Source organism: Bombyx mori, chromosome 3 (genome assembly GCF_030269925.1).
Source record: "Bombyx mori chromosome 3, ASM3026992v2".
NCBI classification, from domain to species: domain Eukaryota; kingdom Metazoa; phylum Arthropoda; class Insecta; order Lepidoptera; family Bombycidae; genus Bombyx; species Bombyx mori.
The window spans coordinates 410,655-437,459 of record NC_085109.1 but is presented as its reverse complement, the minus strand read 5'-3'; the positions used below and the strand labels follow the sequence as shown (position 1 = coordinate 437,459).

General features: G+C 41.6%; 2 protein-coding genes across 5 annotated transcripts in view; one reads left to right on the top strand and one right to left on the bottom strand.

The window, feature by feature from the left end:
- LOC101746514 (calpain-11) overlaps positions 1-7,175 on the top strand; it is a 73,104-nt gene extending 65,929 nt beyond the window's left edge. For both annotated transcript variants that reach the window (XM_038018874.2, XM_038018873.2), the window contains exons 14-17: positions 804-981; positions 1,297-1,473; positions 2,541-2,596; positions 3,621-7,175. In XM_038018874.2, coding sequence (XP_037874802.1) covers positions 804-981; positions 1,297-1,473; positions 2,541-2,596; positions 3,621-3,647 — 438 coding nt within the window. In that variant the 3' untranslated portion in view covers positions 3,648-7,175. The remainder of the gene's footprint in view (positions 1-803; positions 982-1,296; positions 1,474-2,540; positions 2,597-3,620) is intronic.
- LOC101738563 (kynurenine/alpha-aminoadipate aminotransferase, mitochondrial) lies at positions 7,009-16,485 on the bottom strand. Of its 3 annotated transcripts, none has more exons than XM_012688531.4 (6): positions 15,932-16,485; positions 14,079-14,247; positions 13,481-13,667; positions 10,763-11,023; positions 9,745-10,122; positions 7,009-9,098 (listed from the first exon to the last, which is right to left on the bottom strand). In XM_012688531.4, the coding sequence occupies exons 1-6, from the start codon at positions 16,155-16,157 to the stop codon at positions 8,886-8,888; spliced, it is 1,434 nt and encodes a 477-aa protein (XP_012543985.1). In that variant the 5' UTR covers positions 16,158-16,485; the 3' UTR covers positions 7,009-8,885. The 3 variants fall into 3 exon arrangements, with proteins under 3 accessions (XP_012543985.1, XP_062530773.1, XP_012543986.1); XM_062674789.1 differs by having other exon boundaries at positions 14,957-16,261; XM_012688532.4 differs by having other exon boundaries at positions 15,172-16,145.
- Between the last annotated feature and the right edge of the window lie 10,320 nt (positions 16,486-26,805).

The window sequence follows — 26,805 nt, the reverse complement described above, 5'->3', positions numbered from 1 at the left end:
ACTACTACTTCTTTATTTTCCGTAACAATTGCTAGCTAGGGTAGTAGTAACCTCTTTCTAATTTTAATTACTTATTTCCCTGAAACCGATGACACCCCAAATCGAACAAACTTCCAGACCTCAAGGTACTATTAGCTCGTTCTGTGTCAAATGGACATAAAAGTCTAGAAATATTTTTTATAGAAGAATAGACGGCAGCTAGCACAATTTTTAAATGTCCACGAATAGAACCTTAATCGTGCGTGAGCATGGAGACTGTTGAATATTTGAAACGTCGGAATATACAATAATCTTACCTGTTACCCGCGGCTTTGCTCGCGTATTGATTGATAGAATTGTGTCAATGTAGTTTCCTTGGGAATAATATGGTTTTTTGGGATAAAAGGTAAAGCACTCCCCTGACCTGAAAACATTACAATTAAAAAAATCTTATCAATCGGTGCTTTGTGTCACGTTGCTTTGTGTCACGTTTTATTTAAGTGTATGAATATATAGTATTAGAAATATATTTTTATTTTTATTGCTTAGATTGGTGGACGAGCCCACCTGGTGTTAAGTGGTTACTGGAGCCCATAGACATCTATAATGTAAATGGGCCTTAACCCACCTTAAGATATAAGTTCAAGGTCTCAAGTATAGTTACAACGACTGCCCCACCCTTCAAACCGAAATGCATTACTGATTCACGGCAGAAATAGGCGGGGTGGTGGTACCTACCCGTGCGGACTTACAAGAGGTCCTACCACCAGTAAATTGTGCATGTATAGTTGAAGATCCTATAACCCCACGGTGTGGTCCCGCAGGTTGACGCGCGGGCGCTGCGGGGGGCGGTGCGGCGCGCGAGCGGGGGTTGGCGCGCGGCGCGGGCGGCGTGCGGCGCGCTGGTGGCGGCGCGGGACGCAGGGGCGCGGGGTGGGGCGCGCGCGCGGGACGGGCCGCCGCTAGTAGCGCGCCTGCTGGCCTGGCGGGCCGCCTACACAGGTAGCCATTCACATTGTTCGATCCGACCTCTTATCTCAAATATCTTAAAGTTCAAGTATATTAATAAGGTTCCCCTTGCACTCTCACACCCGACGTCCGATTTCCGTCCGGGCTCAGAACCCGGTCAGGGTATGGGGGTTCCCGCGATCAAAACTACAACCAGACTCGCGGCGTTACTCCAAGGACGCACGACCGACGGGTCGTCGAGGATGTCAATAAGATTCACACTATCCCTCGGAAAGAATTGTCAACCAGGTTCTTGGTTAGTTGACAGTAACGTATTCCCATACCTAAACGTGCCAAGTCTCCGGCCAGGGTTAGCGCCGAGCTGCAGCGCTGCCTCCTCGTACCGGCTGCGGGCGCTGCTGTGGGCGGCGGGGGTGGCGGCCTCCAACAAGGTGCTGGAGTGTCTGGTGATGCGCTTCGCCAAAAAGAACACAATATCTTTGGATGCCTACCTTATAGCCTTGGCCAAACTACATTTAGCACATGGTGAGTCCTCTGCCCCTACTACCCTACAACCGGACTAAGAGTCCTTCCAACAGTCAAATGGTTAAAATAGTATTAATGGAATTTACCATTATGCAAGAGGCGCTAGGAGATAAATACGCACTTGGCTGTACTGTGTGGGCTTTGAGCAGCCCCATGCCGTCTCTTCCCGTGAGACTGAGCGATGCACCAGAGAATGGACAGCAGCGTTCTCTAAGCGTCACACCCCACAACGACCAACACGCTGCATGTATTGGAAGTGGGGCGGGCAGCTCGTGAGCCTGCACGGGTGGCTACCACTATCCTGCCTATCTTTGTTGCGAAGCAGTCGTGCCTGGCGTGTTGTAAGCTGGGAAAACCATTATACAACACAGTTCGCTTCTTTCTGCATTTTGTACCGTATGTTCCATGGGGAGTGCTCTGAGAAATTATTTGAGAAGTTTCCATCATCTCGTTTTTACTATCGCACCGCACGCTACTGGAGTAGAGTTCATCCATACTACCTGGAGCCACTGCGGTCATCCACAGTGCGTTTCCAGAGGTATTTTTGCCACGTACCATCCGGCTATGGAATAAGCTCCCCTCCACGGTGTTTGCCGAGTGCTATGACTTGTCCTTCTTCAAACGAGGCTTGTGGAGAGTACTAAGCGGTAGGCAGTGGCTTAGCTCTGCCCCTGTCATTGCTGAAGTCCATGGGCGACGGTAGCCGTTTACCATCAGGTGGGTCGTGTGCTCGTCTGCCTACAAGGGCAGTAAAAAAATAAAAAGTTATCAACCCCATGTCTCAAGATTGACGGTGGCAGTTACGTTATGTGGTTGTTCTATGAACACATAGCATTAGTCCGACAGCGAGCTCTTGCGCCCAATTACGCAATTAAAATTATGATATCGTGTCCGCACTTATTTTTTAATTTTAAACCACCTGAACTTTATCTTAAGACTGATGCAAATCTGCTAAGTGAATGTCACCATCCTATCTGCCAACAGTAATGCGTTCGAATTTGACTAATCATTGTGCGTTAAAAAGACATAATAATTTATTATTCCTATACAATTTCTTTTTCTTTCAGAAAGGTTTCGATGCTTAGAAGCTAAATTAAAATCGAACCCAATATCTTTGGAAGAGGTGAGTTTGTTTGATTTACTGCCACGTCGTAGGCTTGTCTTCTTGGCTGGGCGCTTAGCATTTCTGATATCCATGAACGATATTGACCACGTCCTTTATAAAGGGAAATAATGAAAACCCACACAGACAAAATATGTCCTTAAAAGGCTCGATGTAATATGAATCGTGGGTCTAGATTTTAAATATGTACATGCTACCTTTAAGGAGCTACCTGGTTAGAAATTCTGTTACACACGTCCTTTCAAGTAGGTCTCTGGGTCGGTCACTGGAGGTAGCGCCATCCTTGTCGCAAAGCGCGTGCGCGAAGTGAGGAATGGCTGTGAGTCGGATACCATCTTCGCTAATTACTACGCGTCTAGCACAGATAACACATGTCACTCTACCGTATGTGGGATTGGCAAAAACGGAACGTATGACAAGAGTGTGGAACGGATCGTTAAGATGTGAGTGAGAGAAAACGGTAAGAAAGACAGACAGAATGGCAGAGGAAAGGAAGATGGCGAGGACGGTTTCCGGTTTCTGCCCTGTGAGCTCACCTACGCTAGGGTGTGGCTCACACACGCTAGGGTGAAGCTTAAATAGACTCTCAAGGCTATCAGCATAAGTAGGAAAAAAAGAGGACAGTAAAATGAGTAAAGCGTAAAAAAGGTTTTTGAGTCCGCACGGTTAAGTACCACCGCCCTACCTATTTCTGCCGTGAAGCAGTAATGCGTTTCGGTTTGAAGAGTGGGGCAGCCGTTGTAACTATACTTGAGACCTTCGAACTTAAATCTCAAGGTGGATGGCGCATTTACGTTATAGATGTCTATGGGCTACAGTAACCACTTAACACCAGGTGGGCTGTGAGCTCGTCCATCCATCTAAGCAATAAAAAAAAGGTGTCAATTGTTTTTAATGTCATATTATTAGAAGATTTTGGAAAAGAGGACAAATGTGCAACAGTGGGATAATTTTATTTTATTTGCCACGATCCCAATTCTACATTTATAACATAATATAATACATAATGTCATTGTTGTTCCAGATGATCCTGATGACCATTTACTCGTGATCCGGGACTCGTGTTGTTTGTTACTGTTATATTGTTATATTGTTACTGTTGAGTTTGTTGAAACAGTTTTCTACATTTATTTATTTACTCACAGATGAAGTTATTCTGTAAAGAACGCCATTAACAGAACTTGAATTAGTCTCTTTCATAATTTAACTAGCTGACCCGGCACACTTCGTAGTGCCTCAATCGATAAATAAAAGATCTAAACTTTTGTATAAAATAAACTTAAAACAAACAAAAGGAATCCGTCCGACGGGGATACATAAAAGGAAAAACAAAATTGTTATTTTTACTTAATTCCGAGTATCACAAATTATTCAAGACCATAATTAGCCAAATCGGTCCGAGCTTTAGCGAGACTAACGAACAGCAATTCATTTTTATATAATCTAGATATTCCAAAACATGCGACCCTAAACTACCTTGGAGCTTACTGGCTGCATTTCGGATCGAACACCGACGCGCAGTGCCGGAATCACGACCCATTAAGTAACTGCGTCTTATTGTAAGTCGTGACTCTGAGTACTTACTGTTTTATCTCGCAGTCACCTGAGATCACGGAACCCTGGAGTTCTTGGATCATTGAGTAAACATATGACGAATAAAATATATACACCTTTAATAAATAACTCGGTGGTGCAATAGTTAGCAACCCTGACTGTGACGTCAAGGGTCGTGGGCTTAACGTGCGTGAGATGAACATGTTTGTTTACTCTGAGTGTTTATTATCTATTTAAATGTGTATATATTATCATTAAATGTGTATATCAGTCCCTGGTTTCTATGGCACAGAGAATCCTAACTGGGGGCCAGACGACCGTGTGATTCGCTCCAGTGTGCTTAGTGCGAGTTTTCTAACGTTCTCGATAGCGTAAAAGTTAACTCAATTTTGTATGCAGTTAGGTCAGCGACCCTAGAGGCAAACGTAGGCAAACTTTCTAACTACATACAAATTTGAATTAACTTTTACGCTATAAAAGCTGTAACTTAGCACACTGATTATTTATTAAAGTTGCCGAGCTGTTTTAGGGTTGGTGTTTTTGACAACCATTTTATTGTTGTTGTATTGTACTTACCATTGTATTTACTGAATCTACACGCGTCACTGGATCGTCTTAATGCAATACAACAAGTTCTGTTAATGCTGTTTTTTTTAAAAACTTCAATCAAAAAGTTGTATTATTTTTATGTTATATATTGATCGTCCATCGGTTCGTTGCGCATTGAGAACTCGACGAGTCGAGCGAGCAGCTAATGTTTTGTTTAAATACTATTACTACTAATATAGATACTATACTAGTATAGATATAGTATTGTTATCGATTTTTATAAAGTTGAGTAAAGCGCGCCATTCATGAATCGTGTACTTTAGGATCTCGAGCCGCGCCCGAGCAAGGCAACCGAGCATCACTCTGTTATGTCCTCAAAATATGTAATGACAAACTTTTCATAAGTATTTTGATGTACTGTAATAAAGTATCAGAGAACATTATGTCATCTCTGCATGAATATAACACACTATACCGTCTTTACCATAAGGGCACACGGGGCCCGTGCCCAGGGCCCTCATTCTCAGGGGGCCCCGAAAGACCGACAATTTCTCTCACACGTTTATTCTCAAAACATTTTTGTCGGGCACATTACACTTTTTTCACAAATCAGTAACCAGAAGGTATTTACAAGGCATATACTGTGCCTATAATAGAAGATTTTGCTCAACAGAAATCCCGAAAGAAACCGTTATCGAAATCGTAACCAAAAAACTAGCAGCATTCTAATATCATTAATGACATATTATATCATACTGTATTTGCTTACCTATAATAAATGGTCTCAAACTCAGTAAAAAAATGTTATTATAATTCGCTTTTTTTACTTTCCAAAAGGGCCTCAAATTCTTGTGTGCCCAAGGGCTTTATCCTAGTTTAAGACGTCCCTGATAGCACACTACGTCCGTGTCCGAGCTGCGAGTCCCTGAATGGCCCGCTTTACGCGCGTCAACCAAAGAATGTTATAATCGCACTTAATTAAGATTTATTATTATATCGTTTCATTTTATCAAAACTATATTATTATGTATCACATTATAGTTAATTGAGAGCACCTTTACTAGCGATAGAAACTCGATACGAAAAATCAAGTGAAAATAGAGACAATATTTATTTTTATAGATTCATTTGAGATGATTTTGTAATTTTATTTGCGCAATTGACTTTGTACTACCCACAAGTTTGAGCTGAGTGTTCATTCCTGTCTGGTACCGTGCGTTCTAACACACTTCTTCTTAGAGACTAGTTTTTTCTAAATGATTAGTGCGAATCTAATATATTTGATAAATAGTACAAATAATTTATAATATACAGTGTCTCGGTCACCAGTGTGCTTAGTGCGAGTTTTTTAACGTTCTCGATAGCGTAAAAGTTAACCCAAATTTATATGCAATTGGAACAGCGCCCCTAGCGGCAAAGGTACGCAATCGATCCCATTCCATACAAATATAAGTTAACTTTTACGCTATCGAGAACGTTAAAAAACTCGCACTAAGCACACTGTACTTATAATATAAGCCTTAACTCAGATCCGTTGCCTAGCAACTAATTGTAAATTGTAAACAGATAATTTGTACAAAAATCTAATGCTGCACAGGCAGTGTGACAACGTCCGGGATTATTCGGACTTTTAAGGTGTAGTTCCAGTCCCATTTTTCAAGGCCCTTTGTTCATAAAAGCTCAAAATTTAAGTTGTTTTTGAATAATTTAAACTACTTATACGGCTTAATCTCTTTTATTATCATAATATTATTTTTGTCTCCGACACTCTGTACTTAGTTACGTTACCGTGGTCGCGACGCGAGTGGTCTGCGACCGTAAACCGTGAAACTAGATTCAATTATGTGTACAACTCGTGGAAACCGAAGGTTATATAAATTTTTAATACTTCTATAATAAATATATAGATCGGTTAGTTGCTACGCGACGTACCTTCCATATCACGGATTGGACTCCAAAAACAGTCGTCGGCATGTCTATTAATGTATAAGCAGGTTTTATTTATTCGTGTTAATATTAACCTTGTCCTGTACGAATTAAGGCTTATAATGATTTGTTGCAACTATCCTTTAATCTGAGAAAGTTTACCGGTGCATTGTGTTTGTACAGAAGTTAAATATTCCAATTTTCAATGTCATTGACAATAATAGTTTTATAATCAGTTACAGAAGAAAATGTTCTGTGGACCACGGCTTAGCCGTCAGCTTGAGCACGATGCACTGGGCAGTTGGTGAATTGGTGCTAAGATATCTACCTAACTGAACTTAGTCAATATTTGCAGTAAGGTTTAGGAAAAAGAAACTACCCCATTTATAACATGAAATATGTATATATTTATCTTAAATTAACTTATTGTCTATGAAATTTTATTTTACTTTTTAATAATGGCTAAACAATTACAAGAGAAGTAAACTTAAATTTAGGTAAATTAAACAATAATATTTTAAATTTAATAAAAATGAATTGAATACCGAAATTTGTTTTTTTTTAAGAATAAAATAATACAGACTTATAATAGTACAAAGCTAATCAATCATATTTATTTGTTCTCCAACGGTACGGATCCCGTGGCCTCGTATGATCTGTCACCTGTCAAAACTTTTTAAACTTCGGAGTTCGAACAATTTAGGATAGGTGTCTGGTGTACCTACCTAAATAATACATCACTTGACATTGGCGAAATCTAAAAGAAAACGTCATAAACCTAAGAGATAGATAGATAAATAATACATTCAATTTTAATATATTTACAATACACGGTATTGTAGACATTAAAGGAGACGGTTGTATTCTTGGAGTGAATCAAGATTTTCCCTGTGGTATGCACTACAAATATCGCCTCTATTGAAATAGCGGGTTCCCAGTCGCAGACAATTGAAGACATGAGTGAATGAAGGGATTAAGTACCATTTTTAACATTTTTTTGTTTTTACACTGAATAATGGTGTTATGTGCATAAAAACCATATTAGACCATTAAAATCCGGGTTTAAAGGCTATTTTTAGAAATTGCATGTGATGAAGGAGTTATTCACGAAGAAAAAGTACCAACAAGTAACAAAAATTTGTTGCTCGTTTTTCTCAAAATTAACAGATTGTATCATATCCCCTTCATCCACTCATGTCTTCATTATTAGTGAACTCATGAAAATACTAATAAATAACTACTATACAATTTATAAATTGACTGTTTGTTCGTAATCAATAAGTTTGCAAGGATTATCCGCTTAAGTTAATACTTTGTTCTCTAGTTAGGATTAGAACTTTCATCAGAAGATTTTGAAAATCTATACTTAAATGATGTACTTTTTTTTTATTATTGCCCTTGTAGGCAGACGAGCATACGGCCCACCTGATGGTGAGTGGTTACCGTCGCCAATGGAGTTCAGCAATGCCAGGGGCAGAGCCAAGCCGCTGCCTACAAAAACTGTACTGTAAGTATACCTCTCAATAAATGACGCTTTCACTTACCCATGTGTCACTTTGCTTACATGAACTAAATGCACACAGGACGATTAAAGCAGCTAGCATGTTAGCGACTTGCGATGCAATATGGGGAGACGACTATAATTCATTAATATTTTGATATTAGAGCAATCAATCAAGTAACTGATCTTGCCAGAGATTACGTCGCGTTGTCTCTCGCGTGTTCTCAAGCACAGTCAGGTACAAACGCGATCGAAACAAAAATAATTGTAAATAGACATGCTTTAATAAAAACCGACTTCAAATAGAAAAAAAAAGATATCCCAAAACAAATTAATATACACTAAAAACAATAATCATTGAAATCGGTTGGCGTGATATTGAGCTATTGAGTTAATCATCTATATGTCGCACGTACTTAATGCAAATTTAACACTGTTTGGTTTTCTCATGGATACCATTATCAGAACTGGACTAAATTGGGACCACACGGAAAGTGTCTAAGTGAAAGCTTTCTAATAAAAAAAGAATCATCAAAATCGATTCACCCAGTCAAAATTTATGAGGTAACAAACATAAAAAACATACAGTAGAATTGAGAACCTCCTCCTTTTTTGAAGTCGGTTAAGAAACATAATGCAGTTTTAATTATTAGCTGTCTCTACTTTAGATTTTATTTTCGATTATAAGCTACTCTATGCTAGTTTATAATATTACAAGATACTCTAATTTAGATGATAAGCTATTGATTGCTTACAGCACTAGCTCTCAGTAGCGTATCGTTTGGGCTCCTTCTCCAAAGACTTTTTCTGTTCATCTCTTATAACTTCCGATAATATCTGGGATGCCGTGCTCATGTCTTCCAGTCGGATCTTGCTAAACGTCAGTCTGATGTACTGGCACGACGCGTTGCTGTCGTATATGAACGCTTGTCCTGGAACCAGCATCAGACCTCGTTCGAAGGCTGTGTGGATCTGAAACAGTCCATAGATTTTGTTCTAGTAAACGGAGCTAGTAAACTAAATAGTTTCTTAGGATTAACCAGCATGCCACTATGCTGTCTCGTGAAGAATAATATCGTTGTGTCCACACCAGCCAGTTATTCCATTTTTAAGGAGAGATTCGCGGTAGTTCTTTCGCTACTGGCGAACTGCCGTCGTCGTGGCCTAAAAGATAAGACGTCTGGTGCATTCGTATGTAGCGATGCACCGGTGTTCGAATCCCGCAGGCGGGTACCAATTTTTCTAATGAAATACGTAATTAACAAATGTTCACCATTGACTTCCTCGGTGAAGGAATGACATCGTGTAATAAAAATGAAACCCACAAAATTATAATTTGCATAATTACTGGTGGTAGGACCTTTTGTGAGTCCCCGCGGGTGGGTATCACCACCCTGCCTATTTCTGCCGTGAAGCAGTAATGCGTTTCGGTTTGAAGGGTGGTGCAGCCGTTGCAACTATACTTGAGACCTTTATCTCAAGATGGGTGGCGCATTTACGTTGTGGATGTCTATGGGCTCCAGTAACCACTTAACACCAGGTGGGCTGTGAGCTCGTCCACCCATCTAAGCAATAAAAAAAAAAAACAAAAAAGAATCGCAATAGTTATGAAACTTACCATACTATAAACGTCGTCGACATCTCGAACCCTCAGCCAGAAGAATAGTCCAGCGTCAGGAACGGCCCAGTCCGCCAGCCCCTCCAGCGGCTGCAGCGCTGAATGAAGCGCGTCCCGTCTGCTCCAGTACAAGTCCCGCGCAGACTTCAGATATGAACCTAACGTCTCCCTACACTGAACCAGCTTCAGTAGAATCGCCTGGGACAGGGTACATGGGTGGAGTAGCTCTGCTTGAGAGTGCAACTGCAGTCTTTCCAATAGCGGAGATGGAGCGGTTACCCATCCTCCCCGGAGACCAGCGCTCACGACCTTGGAGACTGAATCCAGGCGGATCACACGACCGGCTTTGTCCATTGATAGGAAAGAAGCTATTGGACGCTGAAAGTCGATTTATGAGTTCATTGTAAGGTTTTTTCGTTGTAGATACAGCATCAAGCACTACTGTAGTTATGTGGTGAGAAGTGGTTTCTGGAAACCATAGGCTCCATAAGGATATTCCCACAACAAACTATCTGATATGACGTTGAAGACTCAAGTGTATTGTACAGCGCCTGTCTCACCCTTCAAACCCTAACGTATGTCTGCTTCGCTGCGAAAATATCAAGCTGTGCGCTTCACAATATGTCCAACCAGTAAATGCTGGTTGATGATGGCACTTCGCCGGTATAGTACTCCGAGAAGATTGCTGTCCATTCTTGTACGACCATAACTTATTACAGCCCTAACCAAATTTTAAGAAATTAGTTCCCTTTCTTAATTTTTCCTTTCCTAGTATGCCGCCATCCACCTTAAGATATGAGTTCTAAGGTCTTAGTATAGTTACAACGGCTGCCCCCAACCTTCAAACCGAAACTTCACGGCAGAAATTAGCAGGGTGGTGATACTTACCCATGCGAACTCATAAGAGGTCCTACCATCAGTGTAATGGTATTTTGGAGAAATATTGCCTGTGTACTTATAATATACGACGCACGGGGGGCATGCGTCCATTCCGTAATAATAAAGAAAATAAACTCACCCCGCTGTAATTCAAGAACATATAAGGATCATCTTCAACAATAATAAAGTCGTATTTGCAAGCTAACGCATATATTTTCATTCTCCTTTCCACCGGGATGACAGTTCCGGTAGGATTGCTGCCTGTTGGAATGACGTACATCATCTTCGGCATCTTTAGACCCCTCGAGAGTCGGTCTTCCAAAATGCATTCAAGTGTTTCAGGGATGAGACCGTCATTGTCTTCGGGTACACCAAGGATTTCTGGTTGGTATGGCTTCAACTGAAAGTTGTGAACTCTAATAAGCAGGCGGCTTGTATTGATAGAGCCCTGTCTGAACCATTGTCGTATGTAATATAATTGGATATGGATTCACATTGAGATTCATCTGCTAATCCATCAATATGGAGTTACTCATATGTGCTCATATTTTCTACTTTGAAATGTACCCTGATGTTATAATCCAAGGCATTGGCATCGAGTTATCGAGTCAATAAGTTATAATCTGAGCAACTGTGATATTTATTCTTAGACAAGAAGCAGAATTATAACCCGATATTTAGAGTTTATTTAAAACCGAGTCACCCCCACCCCCGCGAGTCACGAGGCAGCCAGCATGTTGCTAATAAATCATATTCCGGTTGATACTTTTGATTAAAAGATTCGTTTTCCAATATGTTTGGTTTACACACTTACAATTTTTTTCCTATCAACTGGGTGGGTACAGGACTTAGGACTCTAGATCGCCATCGAAACAAGAACGGTCAAAGCGCAGGTTCTAAATAGGGGAAAGAACTTAAGAATTTTCTAGAAATTTTACTGAGAGTATTAGTAATTACTGTAATTAGTAGTAATTACCGAGAGCATAAGTAACTAGTAGTAATTCTAGCTTGTCTGCACTCCCGCGTTTTCTTGTTATGTCTAAATGTATGTATGTATATATGTAATTTATTTATTCATAAAAAGTTACACTTTCATTTAAACCATGTCCCGCAAAACTGCTTACGCAGTTTGACTGCAGGTAACACGCTTTATATAAACAGAGCTTATAAATTATTAAATTAGGTTATATTAATACAATTAATTTACGTAAATGGTTACAACGTATTTAACAAGTGTTTTTTTAATAAACTTTTAAATTTAGCAAGTGTAGGCTCACGTCTTATGTCCTCAGGTAAACTGTTGAATAAGTATGGAACTCATTTTTTTAACGTTCTGTCTCCATACCTAGGCGGCACTGAAAATTTCGGGAATTAACGAAGTGACACAACATTACTATTTAAAAATGTATTTATTGCTTTTCGAAGTATTCTCCGCGAAATTTGTCACATTTTTCCATACGATGGAACCAATCATTGAAGCAACCATTCCATTCGGAAGTTGGGGTCTCCAAAATGGCCGTTTTGTAGGCGTCCACAGCATCTTCAGGTGATGAAAATCTCTGTCCACGCAATTTATTCTTTATTTTAGGGAAAGTATAGAAATCATTAGGGCTTAGGTCGGGGCTGTACGGCGGATGGTCTAACAATTCTATGTTTTCTTGCTCTAAAAACTCTTTTGTTCTGTGCGCGATGTGAGAACTCGCATTGTCGTGATGGAGGATGATGCGGCGGTTGCAGTTCTCTTTACGGAGTCCAGAAACGACCAGTGGCAAACAAATGCTAGCATACCATTCTGCATTAACCGTTCTTTGTCCCTCAAGAGGAATAGTCGTAACATGGCCGGTTTTGGAGACAAACGTGGCCACCATTTTTTTTGCAACACTCCGTGAACGAACAATTTTTGTTGGCTTTAACTCATTTTCGAACACCCAAACTCGTGACTGGTTTTTTGTTTCGGGTTCGTACGTGTATATACAGGATTCGTCACCTGATACAATGTTGTATACAGCATTTGAGGATCCTGCGTTGAATCTTTCGAGAATTCTGACGCACCAAGTAACGCGAGCCGCTTTTTGCTCTTCACAGAGCGAATGCGGTATCCATCGGGAAAACAACTTTTTTACACCTAATTGTTCATGCAAGATTATTTGTATTTGACTCATGCCAATGTCTAAAGTTGCCTGAATTTCGCGGTATGTCACATGTCGATCTTCCTCAATCAGCTTACGCACAGCATCAACGTTTTCTTGGGTGACTGCAGTTTTTGGACGACCTTGACGGGGATCATCACTGAGCTTGACACGTCCACGTTGAAACTCAGCAAACCAGCGATAAATTGTGGTTTTGGATGGGGCTTCATCACCAAATGCAGAAATCATCCGGTCAACACACTGTTTTTGTGTTAAACCACTTCGAAAGTCATAATAAATCATCGCTCTTGAATTTTCTCGAGTCAATTCCATTTTCTCAACGACTAAACAAGTTTGACAAAACCTCGTGACAAGACCGAGAATCTTTTTTTAAATAAATAAATGGTATTCGATTTTTAAAACCAAGGAGTTTTCAATTAAAAAGATTTTAATATGACAGGAACAGTGGAAATATTCCATTCCCGATACTTTTAGTGCAGCCCTCATAGTCATTTTGTACCATGGGTATTTCAAATTTACCTTTGGACCTTTTTGACCTTGTGCCAGTTTTATGTTGCACCAAATCAGTTGAACGATCCTGTTTACTACAATTGTTTACAAGCAGAAGATATTTATGTTTCCGGATAGTCGGTAAAATTTTACATATTTTATATAGTTTATAGTAATCTCCTTTACATTGATGTAGAATGTAGAATGATTACACTCACGGTGCTGTGCAGACCAGTGTAGGCGTACTCAGTGGTGACGATGGGGTCGCCGGGCTCCAGGAGTAGCTCAGCGCACTGGTAGATGCCGTGCTGCCCGCCGTTGGTGATCATGAGGTCTCGGGGCACGTCTGGAGGACGGTGTATGTCCTCTTGAAATTTGCGAAGCTCCGTCAGTAGCGATGGAAGCCTGATAACCATAAAGTAAAATGATTCGTATGAATGAGTCTATCAATAATATGATAAAATCGAGTAGGTAATAGTAAGTTTTGTTTTTTATTTATTGCATAGATGAGTGGACGAGATCACAGCCCACTTGGTGTTGAGTGGTTACTGGAGCCCATAAATATCTACAACGTAAATGCGCCACCCACCTTGAGATATAAGTTCTAAGGTCTCAACTATAGTTACAACGGCTGCCCTACCCTTCAAACCGAAACGCATTACTGCTTCACATAAAATAGTCGGGGTGGTGGTACCTACCCGCACGGACTTACGAGTGGCCCTACCACCAGTAAGTCAAAATCTTTTAATTTTTTTTGTAAACGAGTCTGTGATGCGAATTTAAAAATTTTGATTTCCTGATTGTCCGTGCACATACCCCTGTGAAGGCACATACTGCAACGCCGCAGCCAGCTCTTTGCCCTCCATCATTATACCACCGCCCTTTTTCATGTCCATGCTTAGTTTCTTGAACGGAAACACCCCTTCGTTGGGCATACCCTCGGCTAGGGAGATCATCTTTTTATCTACTTTATATGCGAGGGAAGCTGGAATTGTACAATGAATGATCGTTACGTTTTATTGACGTCAGAGGATCTTCTGTGATCGTATCCGCCATCCACTTAAGCTAGCTGGGAAAGGAGTAAGAGCCAAACAAAAGAATTATTACTATTAAATAAATAATAGTTTAAAAAAACTAACAAAATACGCTTTTAAAGAAAATCCAACTTTTCAATATATTTTTTTAATATTGAATTGTCACCGGTCCTTAATAAATACCAAATTTCGAGTTAATCCGACGATTTGAAGAGGGTCAAAATCATGTTCAAGGATTCCGTTACATACATACGTCTGAAGCTATTAAAAGCGTATTAATAAGCAAATAACCCGCATTGTGAAATATTTTAAGTGCTCTAGTAAGAGCAGTGCTTCGCAGAATCTACCACCGGATCGGAATCGCGATCCACTGAGAAGATCCACCGTGGCGACATTTTCGTTCCGTTCGCGGCGCCCCACGCCGAGCGCACGCGCACCGCGCTCCGCCCCCACCTGGCGACATACTGTAGGATCCCGTATTAACCATTTAATACCTGGTGGGGCGTGAGCACATCTGGTCATCTCGAGTTAAGATACACAACTATAATGAAGGCATGATCTACTTCATTACAGTAATTTATATGTAAAGAAAAACCTTTATCACCAACATTTAAAACTCTTTGTTTCAAAAAAAGATTTTTCTTAGACGGAATCACTCACCTGTCGGTCATTCAGTGAAAAGAGAAATCAGTTTTGTATAGTTTAATAATACTGTTTGAAATATTAATTTAAAAGAGATTAAGAGCTTTAAATGTTGTTTTCTTATTATATCACAGAAAACGCTATCTAGTATTTTATTTTTTATTCATTGTGAAGTATTCCGTATTATTATGTATATTTTATAAATTATAGTTTGAAACAAAATCAACTGGTACTTGTTCTCCGCGCGCGTTGCATCCTTCGAGTTTGTATGGGGTCGTGGGTACGTCCGACATCGCGCCCCGCTAACTCCAACGACACACATTGCCAGTGTCAATAAGCCGATTACGTTGGCAGCACTTTATTTTGATAGAACGCAATAATATTTACTAAGCTTACACGTGATAGCGCTGTACTACGAGCATTCTAAATAAATCTACAAATATTATATAAATGACAGATGATTACAAGTGACAAATGATAATTCTTATGTTAATATTTAGCTAATCGTTGCGATAACATTGCTTTACATAGATAGTGAAGGTTATGTGATAAGAGCAGTTTCGCTGGTCACGGTCGACATGGCAAAGTCAAGTTTAGCACAAACATTTACTGATCAGCCCTTAGTGGCGACGCGACGCACGCGATGTCGCACTTGAGGTAACTTCATCCACAAGAACTGCATGTGTTGACGAGTTCACAGCCAACCAATCCTATAAATATTGTGTGTGTTTTTGATTCCGCCGTCGTGGAAGTATTGCATAAACACGTGTTAAGTGTGGACTTCCGTGGGACTTACCTATTTGGGTACAGACTCTCACATGAACCTATGGACATCATTATGCAGCAAAATCACGTCAAATCAAAGTAGTAACTGTAGTAAAAATGCGATTGTTTCGCTCGACAATTCGGGATGCATTACCGGGTAGTCGAATGTTCTTGTGACATTGAGCTTCCTCGACCTCGCGGACCTGTGACGTAGGGCGTGGTACTTACTGATCACTCTTGTGATAGCTGGTTCTCTCCTTGAAGACCTGGTGCTTATAAATCGACCATAGTCTTCGACATCCAACACTTTATGGTCACCCACGTTAATATTCTCATCGTAAAACTTAAAGAACTCCGGCGTACAAGCTTGTGAATATTTTGCTCTCAACACAACACAAGGTTTTATTTCGAAGACTTTTTTCATTAAATCCAAATTATTCTTTGTCAATTTCATGTTTAATTTTTAAATATTTTAGTGATAACGTAACGTACTGTATTCGCCAATGTTAATGTCGTAATGAAAAATCTCTGAAGAGATACGTAATGTAATTAATAAGATAACATAATACCTTTTTTTTTAAGGTAATTAACATTGAAGGCGTGTCGCTGTGTTTACTCGTGATATCTTTGAAGAATTTTCGCAAGGAATTTTCTTGTTTTTAAGATACGTTTATCATTATACTTCTCGTTACCGGAGTAGACAGAGAACACTAAATGTAGATCAGTCTCTTGAGACTTGACTTGCATTCCGCCCCCTGTGAAGGGAATGGCGACAACACCCACCACTGATCAAATTAAGAGGAATTAGAAACGCAGGACACATCATTTTAAAATAACAAGAGTATGCATGCGTGTGTGTGTGTGTCAAATACATGGTAGTGTGTGTAATGTTTTCTTTATTGATTTAATGTATCTTTTATGCATTATTTTTAAAAAATATTAGCATTGTGCACTTCTTCTCTATATTCTCTATAAGTGTGGAAAATTTCAAACTCCTCCGTCCATATTATAAAAGGATACAAAGTTTTTGCTTCACGTATTAATATATAGATAAATTAAGAGAGTTGAAGGTATGTAAGTAACAACTGGAGGTTGCGAGGAAAGAACAGCCGGGTTATTACGAGAAGAAAATCCCCTGAACCCCTTTTTTTTATTCCTTATATGGGTGGACGAGCTCAGAACCCACCTGGTGTTAAGTGGTTACAGATGCCCATGGACATCTACAACGTAAATGCGCCACACACCTTGATATATAAGTTCTATATGTCTCAGTATAATTATAACGGCTACCCCGCCCTTCAAACCGAAACGCATTACTACTTCACAGCAGAACCAGGCAGGGCGGTGGTACCTACCTGTGTTGACTCAAGAGGTCCTACCACCAGTAAAAACAATACAAACAAAAATTACAATAAATTATTAGAAGGCACTGTGATTTTTTATTTTTTTTTTATTTTTTTTTTGCCCTTGTAGACCGACGAGCATACGGCCCACCTGATGGTGAGTGGTTACCGTTGCCCATGGACTTCAGCAATGCCAGGGGCAGAGCCAAGCCGCTGCCTACCGCTTAATACTCTCCACAAGCCTCGTTTGAAGAAGGACATGTCATAGCGCTCGGGAAACACCGTGGAGGGGAGCTCATTCCATAGCCGGATGGTACGTGGCAAAAAAGATCTCTGGAAACGCACTGTGGATGACCGCAGTGTCTCCAGGTAGTACGGATGAACTCTACTCCGGTGGCGGGCGGTGCGATGGTAAAAACGAGATGCCGGTATCATCTCGAACAATTCCTCAGAGCAATTCTTTTGCTCTTTTGCTAATTGAATGAAAGTTATCGAATTATGAACGCAGCCGGCGCGTCCCTTGTGGGTCGGCTTGACGAGGGATCGTTCCCCCAGCCGCACCAAGCTCCCTCTCTGTCCAAGAATGGAGTAGGGTCGCATGTACCGAAGTCGTCGTGGCCTAAAGGATAAGACGTCCGATGCATTCGTGTTGAGGCGATGCACCGATGTTCGAATCTCAGGCGGGTACCAATTTTTCAAATGAAATACGTACTGCGTTACACGTACATGGTAACAGCTCATAATGAATAATGCCCTTCTCAATCTCACCACACACACACAGCATCACCTTGTTGCGAGTTAACCCGGGTTTCGCCACAGTCTGTGAAGTCTGACCGGCCTTTGACCACGACCTTTTTCGCACGTTCATGTCGTTGGTACGTGATCCACTTTTCATCACCAGTTATCAGCTTCTTCAAAAATGATTCGGTTTCATTACGTCGTAATAAAGAATCACAAATGAGTACTAATAGTATTTTTTTCTGTTTATTAGATGGTTTGATTTACTTTTCCTCATATATTTATTTCTTATATAAGAAATTAATTATTAAAATTGCATTTAATAAGTGCGGGCTGTTTATAGCAATTCTGATATTTTAATTAAATTATAATCCATTATATATTTAAATGACTGACTCGGTGGTGCAGTAGTGTGCGCCGAGGGTCGTGGGTTCGATTCCCGCATCGGGCAAACATTCGTGTGATGGACAGGATTGCTTACTTTTTGTCTGGGCATTAGAAGAAGAAGAAGAAGAAAATGTTTATTCGCCAAAAATATAGTTTACAAGATATTGTGGATATAGGACATAGTATCATATATTTCGCCTGTTTAGGCATGTGAAAATTTAACTTATTTTTATATTAATTCTAACACAAAATTTACTAAATCTATCTATTTTTACATTCTATCACTTCTTATTCTAATATTTTATTATGTACAACAATTATCATTTAAAAATTCTTGCACACTATAATAAGCCTTATCTATTAGCCATAAATATAATTTTCTTTTGAATTGAGTTAGTAGAAGATCTGTTATGCTGTTTGGTATCTTATTAAATATTCTTATAGTCATAGGATAACAGTCTGTATGGTAGTAGCGAGTATTTATATTTGGTAACATGAGTTTAGTAGGGTATCTTGTATTAAATTGACAGTACTCACCATACGATTTATATAATTGTGGGTGCTTTTTAACAAACATTCTTGTATATGACGGCGTTAACGATATTTCTGTTATATAGCACGTACAATAGGAGTGACTCACACAAGCCAGGTGCGCCGGCCGTGTCGTCCCACTCGTAAACAACAGGTGCAACAGAAGTGACTCATAAATAAGCCAGCTGCGCCGGCTAGTATAAAAAGGCGGTACGTGCCTCGCAATGGACTCTACCCGATGATATGCAGGCGAAGTAAAATGCGCCTTAGAAATAAGGTGACACTCTACAAAACTTGCATACGCCCCGTCATGACCTATGCAAGTGTAGTGTTCGCTCACGCGGCCCGCACTCACTTAAAATCCTTCCAAATTATTCAATCCCGTTTTTGCAGGATAGCCGTCGGAGCCCCGTGGTTCGTCAGGAACGTCGACCTCCATGACGACCTGGACTTAGAGTCCATCAGTAAGTATCTACAGTCGGCGTCGATGCGCCACTTCGATAAAGCGGCACTACATTCCCGATTCAGTTCGGTAACTACATTCCCGATCCTGCGGAAAGAATGGAAAGCAGTCCACGTCGCCCAAAACACGTCATCTCGGATCCTCTCTGTACGGTTGCTTTAGCAAGAGTAAAGAGTAAACTGCCCTTTACTAATGAAACAAGTTGATTGCAATTTTAACTCCGTATATTCACCAGTGTCTGCCGTGTCGGGTGGGCTATGTACGACTGACTGAATGCAAGCGATGCACAAAACTGCATACGCTGCTAAACTGTGTCCCTACATAAGCCCCCCTTTTTTTTAAATACATACATATAAAAAAAATAAAAAATACATTTACATGCTTCAACTAATTTCTAAAATTGCAGACATTTCGTTAAACAATAAACATGACAAAAAAATTAATATAAATCAATATAGAAAGGAACAAAATAAAAATTTAAACATAACATAAAAAAAAAATATTAACCTATACGTACATTTTACACAAATTACGTACGTTGCTTATTACACGAAACGAACGCGGTTACACGAAAGCGGTACTTCTTGCTTCCTGAGGTTGAGATTTAGGCGCGACTTCACGCAACTGGATGGTGGCAGCTGACGGACGGCCTTGTCCGAGCTGTACATCCCGGAACCTCATTTGTCTCCAAATATAATTCTGTGCATCCTTGCGACAGCGCGTAAACGATTACTCCAAGGCCAATAGATAAATACTGCAGATTCTGTAGGTTATCTACTGTCTCCTTATTTATCGTCAACGTTTTGTCCTCTTCTTTAACATAATAGTTTCCCATTTTGGGGTATTAGGTGTAGATGTTATCGTATATAAAATTGAAACGAAACTGGACAAATAATATGCAAGAAGTACAATATGCATAAAAGTAATATATGTAAATTGCTGTCGTCGTCACGTTCCAAATAATAAATTCGAAATAATTATTTTGTCGCATCATGAAATTGCTCAGCCTCAATTAACAGGGGTAGCAAAGTTGCTGCAACGGCCGCAACGCACCATCGCGGTCAGGGTCATCCGCGGCTATCGCACCATCTCCTTCGAGGCGGCGTGTGTACTGGCTGGGACGCCGCCTTGGGTTCTGGAAGCGGAGGCGCTCGCCGCTGACTATCAGTGGCGGGCTGACTTTCGTGCCCGGGGCGTGGCGCGCCCCAGCCCCAGTGTGGTCAGAGCGCGGAGGGCCCAATCTCGGCGGTCCGTGCTGGAATCATGGTCCAGGCGGCTGGCCGATCCTTCGGCTGGTCGTAGGACCGTCGAGGCGATTCGCCCAGTCCTTGTGGACTGGGCGAATCGTGACAGAGGACGCCTCACTTTCCGGCTCACGCAGGTGCTCACTGGGCATGGTTGCTTCGGTGAGTTCCTGCACCGGATCAGAGCCGAGCCGACGGCAGAGTGCCACCATTGTGGTTGCGACTTGGACACGGCAGAGCACACGCTCATTGCCTGCCCCGCATGGGAGGGGTGGCGCCGTGTCCTCGTCGCAAAAATAGGAAACGACTTGTCGTTGCCGAGTGTTGTGGCATCGATGCTCGGCGACGACGAGTCGTGGAAGGCGATGCTCGACTTCTGCGAGTGCACCATCTCGCAGAAGGAGGCGGCGGTGCGCGTGAGAGACGCGCAAGCCCGCCGCCGTCGAGCGGGGGCCAGGGAGGCGGATATCGCCCAAGCCCTGGCCCTCTAAGTGTTTCGGGTCCCCTTTACACGTCGGTCTGGGGACCGGCAAAGGGGGCCTAAGAAGACGACGTGCAAGCTGCTCTGCACGCGTTTTACGCAAGAGCATCCGGGTGATGGAAGGCCGGCTATCCTCGACCCACGCTGGTTTTGATCCAGCGGGGTATTCCGTAGGATAACCCATTCTAACCGGCGCCATCTAGGCGGGCTCCGAATAGCCTGCCGACCGAGAGGGCTGGTGGTCGTGGCGCCGACGACCACCGGTCCGGCGTCCCGAGGGGGAGGGTGATGGGAGAGATGTGCTCCGCACTAAACGCTTCACTTTCCCCCCTTTGCCTTTTCATGAGTTCTGTCTCATGCGAGGTTCGGACGCGGGTTGTTGAGCGACAGGAGGTTTTAGTCAGTTCGACTCCGACATGCCCCGCCCTTCATCCCCAGGGGAGGGCGGAAGTCCGGCGATTTCCTCCTGACCAAAAAAAAAAAAAAAAAGCCTCAATTAACAAATCGCACCGGTTTTCGTATTTGCCTACCGCTACGTGAGTATGTAGGAGTTGGAACGACAATACATTGTTTAGGCACTGATACATTAAAAGGCAAAACAATATCGTCCGTAATTGGGCGGACATAAAGACGATGTTAGAACGTCCTCCTCGTTGAGAATATATGCCGGTTTCAATCTATCTATCGACACACGCGTTTCTCTATGTGGTATAGTAACCGGCAAACATCGTGAGCAAATGACCTTGACTGCGCAGAACCGAATTTTAGATCACTTTGGTGGTGAGGGTGAGGCGCGACGGCAGGGGAAATCGTATCGAGCGCGTTATTGGTAGATCAGTCGAACCTTGCGTCCCGCACCGCGCCTTCGTTCCGCTTGCTCCCAAAAGTACGCTTGCGTACAGTGAAAAGTCTATCGTTATTAATCGTTAAGTTATATTTTGTTATAATTGCTTGTTGACTTTTTTGCCATTGCTATTTGTTGAGTGCTTGTTGATTTTTTATAAAAAATACACTATGCCGCGACAAACTGGTGTAGTATTCAAAAGAAAGGGTAGAAAAATTGTGTACGACGTATATTGCTTCATTATAAAACAGGGGAAGAGTGATATTATGGAAAAAGTAAAACAGACTTCGGAAGCAACAAAAACATCAGTGAGTGCTGTTAGGTGCATTATTAACGAAGCTAAAGGCTCTGGCTTGCTCATCGTGCTTGGGACTCCGGGTAAGAAAAGATCAGGGAAGAAGAAAGTTACCGGAATGGATAGTTTCGTTCAATCTGTAATAAAAAGATGTAATCATAATAACTACATAACAAGCAGCGAAACTCCGTACCGTCGAAAGGCTTCGAAAATTTTAACGAAGATATTTTATACATTTTAATGGCTCGGAATGAAGTTTACGACGAATTATGAAAGAGCTAGGCTTCAGATGGAAAAAAAAACCAGAAAATAACCGGAAGCTGGTAATTGAAAAAAGTAACATTCGATTACTACGAATCGAATATCTTCAAAAAATAGTTAATTATAGACAAAAAAGAAGATCGAACCGACCGAGTCGTAAACTACACCGATGAGCCCTATGTCGACTTATCACTATGATGGCGACTCGGGTGATGAAAACAGTGATGATGATAATGGTCAAGATTATGATAACGAAAAAAAAATTACAAATACTAGCTTCGCTTCAACTGAACGAAGACCTGGCAACAGCTCTAGTTTTGACTTAATAGAAGGAATATCTATTTTACCCCAAGATTAAATTATTACAATTGTTAACCTATATTTTTTGTTGATGTTCTAATAAATATATAAATAAATACATATGTTGATTTTAATAATTTAATTGCATTATGACGCAGAGTAAATAATGTTTTTGCACGTGAGTGTACCATGCGCAAACTTACCCCCACTACGTTAACAAATGCTCAAGAAGTTTGCCGGCTATTATAACTGAATTTTAAAAACTTTAGAAGTTCGCTGTAAAATTCTATAAGGTCCTGAATAAGATGGTTCGAGAGATAAACGTTCAATCTCATTTCGTACAAAAACGAATTTACACGTATTCAAATCAGGGTGTACAAAAATAGATTTTTGATCTCTGTTTTTAATTGAAACAGGACGAATTTTATGAATAGATTCTCTAATTTTCCGAATTAACTCTGCGTCATTATTACATTGTTGTTTTGTGTTAGCACAAAACTCTCCTGGTAACCTGATATTATCGCCATAAACCATTTGTGCTGCGCTGACACCTGTGTCGCTACGTGCAACAGCGCGTAACCCGAGCAGGACCGTAGGTATCTGATCAATCCACGTACTGCCCGTGCATTCGAGCCTCGCTCGCAAAGATGTCTTGAGAGAACGATGCCAACGCTCGACGATGCCATTGCACTGTGGGTGGTATGGTGTGGTTCTACTCTTCGCTACACCCAAGTACTTTAGAAGTGAGTTGAAGAGATGACTCTCGAATTGGGTACCTTGGTCACTAGTTAACCTAACGGGACATCCAAAACGCACTATCCAACCTTCATAAAACGCTTTAGCTACGGTGTTAGCAGAAATATCCTTTAGCGGGAAAGCCTCAGGCCACCGTGTAGTTCGGTCGATTAACGTCAACAAGTATCTATAACCTTCTTGTGACGTCGGCAGTGGGCCGACTAGATCTAAGTGAACATGCTCAAATCGATCTGCCCGCTGAAATTCACCGAATCGCGATATGGTGTGTCTCGTGACCTTAACCTTTTGGCAATGAACACAGGTTTTGGCCCAGAGACCTACGTCCTTGTTCATATTCGGCCAATAAAATCTTTCGCTAACTAACTTCCGGGTCGACCTTATACCTGGATGGATTGTGCAACATCTGGAATGCCTTTCGTCTAAAACTCTCAGGCAAATAGGGTCGAATACGGCTAGTTGACACGTCGCAATAAATGGTTTGATTAGAATCAGGTAATGAAACTTTTTAATATTAAAATTAAAGTTCGTGTCCGGTGACTTTAACAACTCCGACAATTCGCCGTCAGCATTTTGCGCTTGGAATAATTCTTGGTAGTCGATGTTCGTGGAACACGTTACAATCTCTATGCGCGATAAGCAGTACGCAACTACGTTCTCGGAACCGTTCACATATCGAATATCAGTTGTGAACTCGCTGATAAACATGAGCTGTCGAGTACGTCGTGGGGTTTTTTCACGCTAGGTTTTTGACTAAACGCATGAGTTAACGGCTTATGATCTGTTAGCACTATAAAAGTACGTCCTTCAAGCATATACCTAAAATGCTGTATGCTGAGGTAAATAGCTAACAGTTCCCGATCGTAAGCACTATACTTACGCTCCGTATCTGTCATACGTCTAGAAAAGTATCCTAAGGGTCTCCAAGAACCTCGGACTTCAGTTTGTAAAACCGCGCCTACGCAATCATTAGACGCGTCCGCCATGAGACATAAGGGAGCGTTTTCACTTGGATAAGTTAACAACGCTGCCTCTTGTAAGTCGCGTTTACACTGTAAAAACGCATTATCCGATTTTTCGTCCCATAGTATCTTCGACTTATCCTTTTTCTTGGCGCCTTTTAAAAATTTATTGAGCTCTGCCTGTCGCTGGGCCGCTTTTGGTAAGTGAGCTCTATAGAAATTCAACATCCCTAAAAATTGCCTCAACTTGTCAACGATTTCTGGGCGAGGGAAATCGACTATCGCCTTGACCTTGTCCCCCAAAGGTAACACACCGTCGCTGGACACTTGATATCCCAAGAATTCAATTTTCTGTTGACCGAAAACGCATTTACTTAACCTTTCTACAGTTGAGCTGTGGGAATGACATTTAACGCCCGTTGCCCAGCGTGTGGGATCGCAGTACGGACTGTTAACACGAAGGGCGCGGCACGAGACCTAGATCTAGAAAAACTACATTTTCTCTAAATCTAATTGGAATTTTGTAGAATTCCAATTGGATTTATCAAGAAGATAGATTTCTTTATGTAATGTCTAATACTACACCTAACAGTTCTAATAAAAATAATACGGGGTACGCAAATTTAAGTTTATTTTCCGATAAAAAAAAATTAAAACGCTTGCTGGATGTAATATTATAAAGTTCTTAAACAAACTAACGTACTTAATACAAACACGATAAAAGTGGCACATGTTCCCATACATTTTGTTTATACAACACGCGTTTCAAAATAAACGACCTACTTCAAAGGTCACTTGAGTGGGTCTCATTAATGGTTATGCCGAATTCGTCAAAACGTTTAAAAATCGCGTCCAATTGCGACTTATGCTCATTCATATTTAGACTAGCGACGATTACGTCATCTAAATAACAATATAAAAAATCAGAACCTTCAGTAATATCACCGTCCGAGCTCACAGCTTGTATTCCCTGCAACACCGAGTTGTTCATGAATCGTTGAAAGGTTTGGGCTGCATTTCTAAGACCAAAACTCATTTGCGGTAATTCATATAGACCGAACGGCGTGATAATTGCCGTCTTCTCTATGTCGTCGGGGTTTACAGGAATGTTGTGATAAGCTCTGCAGACGTCCAATCTAGAGAAAATAGTTTTATTAGGTAAGACATATGTAAAGTCTTGTATCCTTGGGATAGGATACAAATAAGTTTTTTTATTTTTTTATTGCTTAGATGGTTGGACGAGCTCACAGCCCACCTGGTGTTAAGTGGTTACTGGAGCCCATACACATCTACAACGTAAATGCGCCACCCACCTCGAGATATAAGTTCTAAGGTCTCAGTATAGTTACAACGGCTACCCCACCCTTCGAACCGAAACGCATTACTGCTTCACGGCGGAAATAGGCGGGGTGGTGGTACCTACCCGTGCGGACTCACAAGGGGTCCTACCACCAGTGATTACGCAAATTATAATTTTGCGGGTTTAGTTTTTATTACACGATGTTATTCCTTCACCGTGGAAGTCAATCTTGAACATTTGTTGAGTACGTATTTCATTAGAAAAATTGGTACCCGCCTGCGGGATTCGAACACCGGTGCATCGCTTCAACACGAATGCACCGGACGTCTTATCCTTTAGGCCACGACGACTTTTTAAAAAATGGCGTTCAAGGCTCTATAGTCGCCACAAGGTCTTTATTGGCCGTCTTTTTTAGGCACAACATGCAAGGGACTAGACCATGCTCCATTAGATGGACGACATATGCCCATTTCCTGCATGAGTGTGAACTCAGCCTTAACTTTCTTATATTTGGGGGTTGGTGCTTCCCGCTTCCGTAGGTTTAACCCGCGTTTCCCTACAAGTGACCCCTGGGTGGTGATAACGGGAGCCAAAAACAAAACCGGTGGTAGGACTTAGTCCGACTGGCTGGCGACCACCCTCCAACTAGAGTCCGCCGCCAAACAGCCTAGCTGTGTTCCGGCTTGTGGGTTGGAGAGCCAGTTCTATTCCTTCCCTTTCCCCTTCCTTGTTGGGGGTGAGTCATTGTGATGCCTGGAACATGCGGAATAGAAGTGTGTGCGAGCTCGCGGGACGTGACTGGTTGACGGGGGTATAGGGAGACCCAGTGAAACGGTATTCGCCGCCGCCCGCCGGTCAGTAGGGGACCTGAACCCGGATGTCAAACTAAACTCCGCCCCGGGAAGCTGTCCCGCCAACCGGTGTAAAATCCTGTCGTGCGGTCGCCGTGCCGGAGTCGGAGACCGGAGTGGATCGCGGCAATCGTACGCAGGGTGGACTGGGGGCCCTTCCATACCCTGCGTCAGTCTCTCACGCAACCCGTGGTTGAACATACACTGTGTTCCGCGCTTTATTCAGGTATTGCTTTGATTTCGCCCCGAACGTCCTACCTCTCCTAATCCCACTCCCCCAACAAAATTAAAGTTATGACAGTACGAAAAAGAGAGAATGCCTATGGCATTAAGTCCGCCTTTATACTTT

What these genes read in the sequence shown, in the direction of transcription:
- LOC101738563 (XM_012688531.4), bottom strand. Translation starts at nt 16,157, where the DNA reads ATGAAATTGACAAAGAATAATTTGGATTTAATGAAAAAAGTCTTCGAA. An exon ending in AGCTATCACAAGAGTGATCA is followed by an intron (nt 14,248 to 15,931) that starts GTAAGTACCACG and finishes GTACAATTCCAG; the next exon opens with CTTCCCTCGCATATAAAGTA. An exon ending in TGTTCTTGAATTACAGCGGG is followed by an intron (nt 10,123 to 10,762) that starts GTGAGTTTATTT and finishes ATCGACTTTCAG; the next exon opens with CGTCCAATAGCTTCTTTCCT.